The sequence below is a fragment of the Zingiber officinale genome, chromosome 5A (assembly GCF_018446385.1).
Source record: "Zingiber officinale cultivar Zhangliang chromosome 5A, Zo_v1.1, whole genome shotgun sequence".
In the NCBI taxonomy this organism is placed as follows: domain Eukaryota; kingdom Viridiplantae; phylum Streptophyta; class Magnoliopsida; order Zingiberales; family Zingiberaceae; genus Zingiber; species Zingiber officinale.
Window position 1 is genome coordinate 86,652,434 of NC_055994.1, and position 13,087 is coordinate 86,665,520.

The 13,087-nt window shown below is 37.1% G+C and overlaps 1 protein-coding gene across 1 annotated transcript; it reads right to left on the reverse strand.

The window, feature by feature from the left end:
• Positions 1 to 1,605: 1,605 nt before the first annotated feature.
• On the reverse strand, positions 1,606 to 2,488 carry LOC121982979. Its single transcript, XM_042535977.1, has 2 exons — positions 2,419 to 2,488; positions 1,606 to 2,332 (listed from the first exon to the last, which is right to left on the reverse strand). The coding sequence occupies exons 1-2, from the start codon at positions 2,431 to 2,433 to the stop codon at positions 1,634 to 1,636; spliced, it is 714 nt and encodes a 237-aa protein (XP_042391911.1). The 5' UTR covers positions 2,434 to 2,488; the 3' UTR covers positions 1,606 to 1,633.
• Between the last annotated feature and the right edge of the window lie 10,599 nt (positions 2,489 to 13,087).

Here is a 13,087-nt window from a genome sequence, read left to right on the forward strand (position 1 = left end):
TTGCTGCCACCGTCGCCATTGCCGGCTCCAGCGGTCACTACAGCGACCTCCGGCGGCCACCGCCTCACCACCTTTGGCGATCATCACTGTCATCACCTCTAGGGACTGCCACAGCTGCCTCTAGCAGCCAACCTTGCCGCTTCCAGCGCTAGTCGCCACATGCTGTCATCACCCTCCGGGCAGCCGTCGCCCGGATGTTTATGTTTCATACTATTTATTTGATGTGGCCTGCGAGCCGATAGAGTGGTTGGTCTGCGGGCCATTATTGTATTCCGGCCTTCGTGCCCCTAGTTCGGCTTACGAGCTGATGCTATAGCTAGACCGCGCGTCGTTCTGCGGATCCATATCGCGTTCGGATTCGAGCCACTGGATCCAGCTACTCATTTGGTGGACAACTATCTGCTCTCTGGGGTCGTGACGACTCGATCCGCATCACGACCAACTTACCGATCCACCGAGGGTGCCTCCCCTGGGGCCAGGGTATGTTCTCATACTCAGTATTTGTGCATTTCATTTCTTCACTATTATACGAATGCTCATACATTCGTGAGACCCACCTCGAGCATCGAGGTACCAGCGACAGGGGCAACCCGGTCGCTGGCTGCAGGTAGCGTTGACCAGAGGTCATCCGGTGACTTGGTCAGCACAGAAGATAGTTCACCATCCGGGTCATGGAGGTGCGCTCAACATTCCAGACACGTCATTCCGACAGATTCGTCTTCTCAGCTTCCCGACAGAAACAAATATATTTAGTCAAATTAATATTTGAGAGTATGGATATAATCAGAAGAGGTATACGAACATATAAGAACTAGTTCCATGTAAATCCAAGGTCATTTGGTCAATCAGCTAATTTTAGACAAAACTGACTGATGTACTAAACGTCAAATTTACGTTTAAGGACATAAATATAATCAAGAAAAATAACAAAATATATTGAAATTAGTTTCATATCAATCTCGCTTGATCTTTCAACTGCTTTTATCTAAAATTGATTTTGATATGAAAAAAAAATCAGTCGACTGAGACTGATTTCTTTAAAATTCTAATATTTTAGCACAGAATTAAATTTATTCGATTACTTTAAAATATCAGTCGACTGGTAAAGATAAAATAAAAAATAAATATATAAATTAATAATTTTAAAATTATCATTTAATAATTTAAGAAATTTACCCCCATCACATCTTAAATTACTAGTAAAATAATGTAATTATAATTATTTTCCTTCGAGGAAAAATGTACGCATACAGTCTTCTCACATACAATCTTCTGTAAGTAGACCCACATACAATTTATGTTTTTATTTTACATTTGACTAGACTTTATTACTCGAGGTTTTATAATATAATAATGTTATTTATAATATAATAATAATAAATAAAAATGTTAGGAAAAACAAACCTTAAGCTACGAAGAGAAAAAAATATATTTCTTTGACATTTAATATAAAATAAAATTACATCTAACAATCTGACTATACATTTATTTTAAAATTTATTCTTATTACCTTATTTTAAATTCTCCACCTCATTGCGATATATAATGTATTTTATATATATATATATATATATATATATATATATATATATATATATATATATATATATATATATATATATATATTTCTTAATCAATGATGACGAGCTCCACCGCCATCATTGATTGGCGGTGGAGGCGGAGTTCTTGAGTGTTTGGATCTCGAGGCTCCATCCGTCGGCAGTTGCCTCTCGTTTATAGTATGATGACGAGCTCCACCGCCGTCTTTGGGCGGCGGTGAAGTCGGAGTTCTCGAGCGTTTGGATATGAAGGCTTCATCGGCGGGCTGTTGCCTCTCGTTTATGGCACGATGACTAGCTCCACCACCGTCTTTAATCGGTGGCTTAGTCGGAGTTCCTATGAGCTCGGATCTCGAGGCTTCATCCGCCAGCGATTGGTTCTCATTGATAGGTGGCTTAGTCGGAGCTCCTGAGAGATCGGATCTAGACGCTCCATCCGCCAGTGGTTGGTTCTCATCGATTGCATTATGATGAGCTCCACCCTCGTCATTGATCGGTGGCTTAGTCGGAGCTCCTGAGCGCTCGGATCTCGATGCTCCATCCTCTGGCAGTTGGCTCTCGTCGATTGCATAATGATGAGCTCCGCCGCCGTCACCGATCGACGGCGGAGTCGGGATTCTCGAACGTTGAAGTACCAAATCTTCATTTACCGGCAGCAGCTGCCGTTTGTCGACAGCATGAGTATGGGATCCATCGCCATCGCCATCGCCGACTCCCGGTCGGGCCGGAGTTCTGTCGGCATCCGAGTCCTTCTTCGCCGGTGCATAACTAACCTGCGCACACCAACAGCAAACTCAAAATTAGTTTTAAAAAAAAGTAAAAAAAATGGCGATAAACAAACTAAAATCAATCATCTTACCCAAACTGATCCCATTTTTGATCTTTCTCCCTGCTAAAACTTGTTGTGAAGACATGAACTACGCCATTACACTTATTTATAGCGCACGCAGGGAAGAAGAAAACATTGAACCGCGTGGCAGTCGCTCTCGTACGTATACGCTGGTGTTTGACTCAGTGAGATGGTTGACCAGGTTCTTAATTTTGGAGTTTTTTCAGAGACAAAAATGTATTTTTTGACTGAGTTTTGGCAAGTTGTATGTATACAAAAGTGAAACAACAAAATCATGCAACGAACGTTTTACCAAATTAGGTATGACCGTAGAAATTCCAATACGAGCCAATGTTTAGCCTGTGGCCTTAGTCTGGTCTAAAATTTGACCCAAAATGAGGAACAGCAAAACCACGATCATGTGGCAAAAATGTTACCGGCTCCGTGTAAACAATATAGTCAAAAGTCACACTTAATTGTCAGTCAAAATTAAAATAGATCAATGTGACCCAAAGAAAATCGACCAATCTAACTCAGATGGGATTCAGATTTGATCGAGCTTACTCAATACACTCGTTCTCAGAATTAGAATCTACTTGGAGACAAGACAACTATTATGTCTTGATTTCAGATCCCAATATTTTTCCTCTGATTTCATCCATGTCTTAGTGTTAGATCTCGGTATATCCGTGTCTCGACATCAATCGTCGACATGCTCTATATCTCACTCTCAGATCTCAACACCTTTCATGCCTTTGTATCAGTCGCTGGCATCCCTTGTGCCTTAGTCTCAATCGTCAACATCATCTACGTCTCGGCCTCAAATATCGACATTCTATTAGTCTCAACCTCAGATCCCAGCATCATCCCTGTCTTAGCCTTAGATCTCGATATCATCCATGTCTCGATCTTAGTTGTTGACATCCCCTCTGTCTCTTCTAATCTCGACATCATCTCTACCTCAACCTCAAATCTCAGTATCCTCTCTCGACCTCAGTCCTCGACATCCTCCACGCTTTAGTCTTAGATCCTAGCATCATTTCTGCCTCTCGACATCATTTCTTCATCCGTCCTCGGATTAGACCTACATTAAACCCTCATTGATGAGACCATTTTCCCTAGAAGCTACAGACAATGATAGTGAATATCCAGAACATGTGACATTAGATGAATGAAAAAATAGTTATGTGGTTGCCAAATCTAGTCTCTAAAATGTCTTCCTTCAAACTCATGGCATTTAGTGGATGGAAAGGTAGCTATCAGATCTAGTCTCTTCGTTGGCTATGACATGGAGATACTCTTCTGACAACTATATAAATCCTAGAGTAGGTACAACAAAAACAACCAAGCTTTATGCCACTAGGTGAGGTCGGCTATATGAATTCTTTTATCCCATTGAGCTCTATCTACTACTATATCATCATCTATACTTAAATAAATTGTATCTTATTTTATTGTTGCTAATGAAGTCTTTTTTTGTCTTCCTCTTCCTCGTTTGATATGCGTATTGTCATAGTTTCACATCACCTAACTAGAACATTTATTGGTCATCTAAGTATATGTCTATATCATCTTAAATATGTCTCTCGGAGTTTTTCCTCAATAGATGCAACTCCGACTTTCTCTCTAATGTTCTCATTTCTTATTTTATCCATTATTGTATATACACATCTACCTTAACATCCTCATCTCTACAACTCTCATCTTCTGCTCATGTGCTCAAGTCATCTTCTCCATTTCAACAATCCTGCTTGTATTGTATGTAAGATATTTCTCTCAATCCCTCTATCATTTTACAAAAATAATCCTAAATATTTAAAGCTCTCGGTTCCGGGCAACTCATTTTCTCCTATCTTAATAATTGTCTCATTACTTCCAATATTGTTAAACTTAAATTCCATATATTCTGTCTTTAATTTACTAAACCTAAAACCTTTCCCTTCTAGTGTTTCCCGCCAAGATTCTAGTTTAGCATTTACTCCTTCACATGTTTCATCTATCAAAACAATATCATCTGTAAACAACATGCACCACGATATTTTATCTTGAATGTGCGTAGTGAGTTCATCCATAATTAGTGTAAAAAGATAGAGACATAAAGCTTATCCTTAATATAATCCTATCTTTATTGGAAATACTTCAGTTACTCCGCCTGGAGTCCTTACTCTAGTTGTTACATCCTCGTACATATCCTTAATTAGTTCAATATATGTTACGCTAACACCTCTCTTTTATAGAATTTTCTATAAAATTTCTCTTGGGACTCTATCATAAGTTTTTTCTAAGTCAATAAATATCATGTATAAATCTTATTTTTACTCCCGATATTTTTCAATTAATTGTCTAAGAAAATATATAGTTTCTATTGTTGACCTTTCAAGTATGAACCCAAATTGATTTTCGGTCATTATGGTTTCTTTCTTTAATCTTTTTTCTATTACTTTTTTTCTAAAGTTTCATGGTACGACTCATTAGTTTAATACCCCTATAGTTTGCATAATTTTGTACGTCTCCCTTATTCTTATATAAGGGAACTAGAGTACTTATCCTCCATTGATCAAACATTTTTTTTTCATTTTCAATATCATGTTAAATAATTTTATAAGTCATTCAATACCTTGTTTCCCTAGGCACTTCCAAACCTCTATCAAAATATCATCTAATCCAACAACTTTTCCATTATGCATCCTATTTAAAGTTTATTCTACTTCTGAAGTTTAAATTCTATAATAAAATTAAAATTTCTATGCTCATTTGACCTACTTAAATTACCTAAGTTAAGTTAGTCACCTAAATTTTCATTAAAAAGTTGACGAAAATACTTCTTCTATTGGTCATTTATTTCTCCATCGTTTACTAATACCCTATTATATTCATCTTTAATACATTTTATTTGGATAAGATACCTTGTTTTCTTTTCTCTCACTTTAGCTATTCTATAAATGTTTCTTTCTCCTTCTTTTGTATCCAATTTTTGATATAATCGTTTAAAAGTTTCATTCTTTCCTTCACTCACTGCTTTCCTAGCTTCTTTCTGGGCTATTGTATATTTTTTAAAGTTTTTCTCGTTCTCACAAATATATAATTTCTTATAAACTATTTATTTTTCCTTCACTTTCTCTCGTACTTTTTCATTCCACCATCAAGATTCCTTACTTAGTGATGCATGCCCCTTTGACTCACCAAGTACATTCTTAGCTACTATTTTTTTAACATTGATACCATCTTATCCCATATTGGATTAGAGTCATTGTATATTTCACCTGATGCTTATACTTCTACCTTCTCTTTAAATATATTTTGCTTCTCATTCTTTAACTTACACCACTTAATTCTAGGAGTCGTATATATTTTCTTTTTATTAATACTATATTTGAAGTTTATATCCAACACTACTAACCTATGTTGGGTAGTTAAGTTTTCTCTAATGATGACTTTGTAATCTTTACAAATCTTTCTATCATTCTTCCTAACTATAAGAAATTCAATTTATGATTTATTATTCCCAGTTTTGAATGTCACTAAGTGTTCTTCTCTTTTCTTAAAAAACTTATTAGCAAGTATAAGGTCATATGCTATCGTAAAATCTAATATAGTTTTTCCTTCCTGAACTCCCATGTACCCTCTCATATTCCTTATTTTTCACTCCAACATGCTCATTTAGATCACCTTCTATTTAAATCATTTCATTTGATAGAATATTTTATAATATTTTATCTAAGTTGTCTCAAAATCTTGATTTGGTAGTTTCATCTAATCCTACTTGCGGCGCTAATTATATTCATAATTTCTTTTGCCACTATTATCTTAAAAGTTATAATTCTATCTCCTTTTCTAACTACTCCTACAACTTCATCCTTTAACGAAATATCTACAATAATACTCACTCCATTTCTTTCTTTACTCTTTTCAATGTACTATAACTTAAATCCCTAGTTTTCTATCATCTTTGCCTTCTCGCCTACCCATTTTATCTCTTGTACACACAAAATACTAATTATTTTCCTAATCATCGTACCTACTACCTTCATTGATTTACCAGTGAGAGTTCCTATGTTCCATGTTCCATGTTTCAAATCTTAGATTATTAGTTTTCCTATCATATTTGTTCTTATCAAACTTATGGTGTGAGAACTCTTGTTGTTTAACACTACACCCAAGTTCTCATGGAGATGTAGTTGTCCTTGCTGATATGCTACAAGCGGATCCTGTAACACAAACTCTTGCATATTTAGCACTACACTCGAGTTCTGAAGATGTAGCAGTCCTTGCCAAAACGTTACAATTAGACTCTGTAATGCGTTCCTTTCGAAAAACAACCTAGCATTAGCATAATAGTTTAATGGATCCATTCATTGAATATTTGTCTTAATTTGAACGCTGGCTGACAACCTAATGCAACCCTCATTTATCTGAGCTTGGGATTGGCCATGACTGGTTGTCATGGGCGGAGATAATCTTAGAGTAGGTAAGTGCAAGAAAAACTCTCACACACACTCTCTTCGGCTACATCACACTCTTGCATCTTCTTCTTGTTGTTTCTGCACTAGCTTCATACCTCAAACAAATCCTAACTTAAGCATTGGAGTGGCTTGTCGGGATCTCTTCCCGACACCATTCTAACCCTCTATTAAAGTGTGTTTTAGGTCCTCCACATCTACTTCATTGACGATCTCCTAAGAGTGCGCACGTTAGATTGTTCGTTGACTGGTGACTTGACCATCCATCGTATTTGGCTGAAACAAAATTGATATCATCTGTGGGAACTATAAGACAAGATGTTATAATGGTTAACACTAGAAGAACTAATGACAATCATGACTCTTTCTGAGAAAGAAGCCATGATGAAGCAGTGGCCATGATATAAGAAGACATCAATCGACTGGTCTCCACAGCGCTATATGACCTACTACGACAACACCCACTCCTACAACCGCTGCTAGTGGGAAGCCCTCTTGTATCTTGAATGTGCGTAGTGAGTTCATCCGTAATTAGTGTAAAAAGATAGAGACATAGAGCTTATCCTTAATATAACTCTATCTTTATTGGAAATATTTCAGTTACTCCGCCTGGAGTCCTTACTCTGGTTGTTACATCCTCGTACATATCCTTAATTAGTTCAATATATGTTACGCTAACACCTCTCTTTTATAGAATTTTCTATAAAATTTCTCTTGGGACTCTATCATAAATTTTTTCTAAGTCAATAAATATCATGTATAGATCTTATTTTTACTCCCGATATTTTTCAATTAATTGTCTAAGAAAATGTATAGTTTCTATTGTTGACCTTTCAGGTATGAACCCAAATTGATTTTCGGTCATTATGGTCTCTTTCTTTAATCTTTTTTCTATTACTTTTTTCCTAAAGTTTCATGGTATGACTCATTAGTTTAATACCCCTATAGTTTGCATAATTTTGTACGTCTCCCTTATTCTTATATAAGGGAACTAGAGTACTTATTGTTGAACCCCGTGGTATTTTGATGTGATCAACCAAGTTTGTTAGGTCCTGCTTTGTGTTTGATCCCTGTGTCTGAGTGTGCAGGAGGTTAGGAGCATAGGAAGTCGAGCGGAAGACACAGCTAGCAAGAAGGACGACACGGGAAGTAGGGGTGAACATTCGGTTAATTCGGTTAATTTGATATTAATTTTGTATAAATTCTTTTTATTATTATTTTAAACAAATTTAGTTAATTCGGTGTTAACTGAAATAACTAATTCGGTTAATTCAGTTTTAGTAAAACTTTGATTTGATTCGGATAGCCAACACTAAATCGGTTTTTGGTTAATTCGGTTAATTTATTGACCGAATTAACCGAATGCTCACCCCTAACGGGAAGGGTGCTGACGGGCTCAGTGCGTCCGAAGGACGAGAGAGCTGCGGAAGAGTACACCAGTGGGCGAGAAGAACGTGCGCGGCATTCGAGGGACGTTAAGCCGAGGAGGAAGACTGCTCGAGGAGAAGGCCGGAAATTGGGTTTAGATGAGCCCTATTTCGGTTGGCCGGAATCACCCAAAATAATGGAGCTTCTGAAGTCAAAGTGAAAGAAGAAGTGTGCTGGAGTTCAAGCTCAAGGCGCCTTCATTGGGCATTGAAGGCGCCTTCACCTTGAAGGCGCCTTCAATGCCTATTGGAGGCGCCTTGGACCAGGCCAAAATGGTCGTTGAGCTTTCGGATAAAGTTTTATCCGCCCACTCGATGGAGGCGCCTTCGACCCCTATTGGAGGTGCCTTAGACCCTCGAGATAGATTTTCTAGAGGCTATATAAAGGCCCCTGGAGCTAGGAATTAAAAATCAACTTTGTAATCAATTCCTAGCAACTAGTGAGCGTTCTAAGTGTGTAAAAAGGCTTCTTCGCCTACAGTGAAGGAGACTATGCTAGTGCGATCTTCGACTGCCTTGGATTAACAACCGTCTTGGTTGTAACCAAGTTAAACTTCTGTCTCCTCTTTTATTTTTCGTCTTAATTTTACTTATTGTTGCTGTATTTTTGAGTTGAAAGCTTTGAGGAGGGTATAGTTTAATTTTGCAGGCAATTCACCCCCCTCTTGCCGGCCTCCACTGCACCAACAATTGGTATCAGAGCCAGACCGCCTCAGAAGGACTAACCGTCGACTGAAGCACAACGATCAAGATGATGCCCGAAGTGAATATTCATCCCCCAAAGTTCGACGGAGACTTCACGACGTAGAAACGTCGGATGGAGGTATTTTTCAAGACAGAATTTGATATTTGCTTAATTATGAAATATGGCTATACAGTTCCAAAAGATAAAGAAGAAAACACGTGGAGCAAGAAGGAACAAGCCGATTTTGTCGCCAACGGAAAGACAGAATTCCACCTGCTTAGCGTGCTGCCACCACAAGAGGTAAGTCGAATCGGAAGCTACGGCTCCGCGAAAGACCTCTGGGAAAAATTCCTGGAGCTTCACGAAGGTACCTCGGAAGCTAAGCTAGCGAGGCGCAACATCCTCCGGACTCAGTTAACGAACCTTCGGATGAACAACGGCGAGAAGGTAGCGCAACTCCAAGCAAGGATTAAGGAGTTAATAACTCAACTAAGCAACCTTGGAGAAGAAGTAACGAACTGGGACTCAATCCAATACGCGCTCAACGCCTTCCCAAGAACTCCAGAATTGGCGTCCTTAGTAGATGCGTACTACATCTGTAAGGGCTTCGAGGTAAGTACTTTAGAAAATTTATTTTCAACTTTTGAATTTCATGAATCTCGAGTTGCAAAACCCAGTGGAGTAGTGAAGACTAGTCAGAACATTGCCCTAAAGGCAAGATCAAATGATTCTGACTCCGAGGCCTCGATCGATGAATCCAAAGCTGCATTAATGGTAAGATGATTTAATAAGTGTTTTAATTCTAATAAATTTAGATCGTAGACAAAGAAACATCAGCAAAGTAAAAGAACGGTTCGTTGTTACAACTACAACGAAGAAAGGCACATCAAAGATGACTTCCCAAAATTAAAGAAAAAGGAGAAAGAGAAGGAAAAGACAAAGTACAAGAAACTAGAATCCTCCAAGTATAAGAACTTGAAGGCCACTTGGTCAGATTCGTCTTCTTCTGAATCAGACGTAGAAGCCTTCTCTGGGTTAGCACTAATGGCTAACCATCAGCTGGAAGAAGAGTTAAGCTCAAAAATGAGCATAGATGAAGGGGGAGGAACTTCAGGCGAAGAAAGCGACGATGAAGGGGGAGCATCACTGAGTCAGGTAAGTCAGGTACGCAATCTAACCCCTACTTAATCGTTTTGATTTATTAAGTCTCTTTCTAAAGACTTATTCAAATTAGAAAAAGAAAATGTTGAATTGAAATTGAACCTAGCAAAAGCATGTCCACTAGAAATGTATGATAATCTAAAATTAGAAAATAAAAAATTAAAAGTTGAAATTGAGAAATTGAAGAATAATGATGCATGCTTAAATAAATTTCCAAAATCAAAATTAATAATTTATGGAAAATTGAATTGGTATATTAGAAAACATCAGGGACAACTTAAGAAAGCCCCCAGAAATTATATACCCCCTAAATTTTTGAATAACCCAGTAGGAAGGATCTATACTGGATTCCAAAACCCTTGCTAGATTAAAAATTTTTTTTGGACTTTTAGAAGAAAAATTAAACGTTAAAATTTCTTTATGAAGCTTTGTCTAAGGAAGTGGTTGTTGCTCCAATAACCAAGAAGGCCTAGTGCCTCGCTACGACCTGGAAGCTGAAATATCGAAATAAAATGTTTAATTAACTTTTTGAAAAAGCATTAAAACTAGAATTAAATAATGCTTTGAAAGTTTTCAAACATTTTTGGAAAATGCTAAAAAATTAATTTTGATTTAGAAATTATTTTGAAAAATTCTAAAAATTCAGTTTACTTAGAAATTTTTTTGAAAAATTTTAAAAATTAATTTTGACTTAGAAATTATTTTGAAAAATTGTAAAAATTCGGTTTACTTAGAATTTTTTTTTGGAAAATTCTAAAAATTCATTTTTGCTTAGATATTTTTTGAAAAATTCATCTTGCTCGGAAGTTTTTCTAACTTAAAATTTACTAAATATTTTTTTTAAATCATATTCTCTTATTATTACCCCATTTTTACTGTGATCAAAGGGAGAGAGAAAAGTACAAGTTTAGGGGGAGAGAATTTTTTTAAAAATTAAAAATATTTTTTTTGGTTAACTCTTAATTAAGTAGTTGCAATTTTATTTATTGCAAACTGATGCTTAACATGTAAGTTTAGTAATTTTATTTAAAAATTACTACTTGTCTATTTTAATCCTAACTTGAACTTGAGTTGATGCACATCAAAAAGGGGGAGATTGTTGGACCCCGTGGTGTTTTGATGTGATCACCCAAGTTGGTTAGGTCCTGCTTTGTGTTTGATCCCCGTGTCTGAGTGTGAAGGAGATTAGGAGCGCAGGAAGTCGAGCGGAAGACGCAGATAGCGAGAAGGACGGCACGGGAAGGGAGCCGACGGGCTCGGTGCGTCCGAAGGACGAGAGAGCTGCGGAAGAGTACACCGGTGGGCGAGAAGAACGTGTGCGACATTCGAGGGATGTTAAGCAGGGGAGGAAGACTACTCGAGGAGAAGGCCAGAAATTGGGTTCGGGTGAGCCCTATTTCGGTTGGCCGAATCACCCAAAAGAACGGAGCTTCGGAAGTCAAAGCGAAGGAAGAAGTGTGCTGGAGTTCAAGCTCAAGGCGCCTTTATTGGGCATTGAAGGCGCCTTCACCTTGAAGGCGCCTTCAATGCCTGTTGGAGGCGCCTTTAACCAGGCCAAAATGGTCGTTGAGCTTTCGGATAAAGTTTTATCCGCCCACTCGATGGAGACGCCTTGGACCCCTATTGAAGGCGCCTTAGACCCTCGAGATAGATTTTCTAGAGGCTATATAAAGGCCCCTGGAGCTAGGAATTAAACATCAAATCTATACTCAACTCTGTAATCGATTCCTAGCAACTAGTGAGTGTTCTCAGTGTGTAAAAAGGCTTCTCCGCCTACAGTGAAGGAGACTTTGCTAATGCGATCTTCGACTGCCTTGGATTAACAACCATCTTGGTTGTAACCAAGTTAAACTTCTGTCTCCTCTTTTATCTTCCATCTTAATTTTACTTATTGTTGCTGTATTTTTGAGTTGAAAGCTTTGAGTAGGGTATAGTTTAATTTTACAGGCAATTCACCCCCCTCTTGCCGGCCTCCGCTGCACCAACACTTATCCTCCATTGATCAAACATGTTTTTCATTTTCAATATCATGTTAAATAATTTTGTAAGTCATTCAATACCTTGTTTCCCTAGGCACTTCCATACCTCGATCGGAATATCATCTAGTCCAACAACTTTTCCATTATGAATCCCATTTAAAGTTTGTTCTACTTCTGAAGTTTAAATTCTATAATAAAATTAAAATTTCTATGCTCATTTGACCTACTTAAATTACCTAAGTTAAGTTAGTCACCTAAATTTTCATTAAAAAGTTGATGAAAATACTTCTTCCATTGCTCCTTTATTTCTCCATCGTTTACTAATAACCTATTATATTCATCTTTAATACATTTTATTTGGATAAGATCCCTTGTTTTCCTTTCTCTCACTTTAGCTATTCTATAAATGTTTCTTTCTCCTTCTTTTGTATCCAATTTTTGATATAACCGTTTAAAAGTTTCATTCTTTCCTTCACTCATTGCTTTCCTAGTTTCTTTCTGGGCTATTGTATATTTTTTTAAAGTTTTTCTCGTTCTCACAAATATATAATTTCTTATAAACTATTCATTTTTCCTTCACTTTCTCTCATACTTTTTCATTCCACCACCAAGATTCCTTACTTAGTGATGCATGCCCCTTTGACTCACCAAGTACACTCTTAGCTACTATTTTTTTAACTTTGATACCATCTTATCCCATATTGGATTAGAGTCATTGTATATTTCACCTGATGCTTATACTTCTACCTTCTCCTTAAATATATTTTGCTTCTCATTCTTTAACTTACACCACTTAATTCTAGGAGTCGTATATATTTTCTTTCTATTAATACTATATTTGAAGTGTATATCCAACACTACTAACCTATGTTGGGTAGTTAAGTTTTCTCTAGGGATGACTTTTCAATCTTTACATATCTTTCTATCATTCTTCCTAACTATAAGAAATTCAATTTATGATTTATTGTTCGCACTTTTGAATGTGAC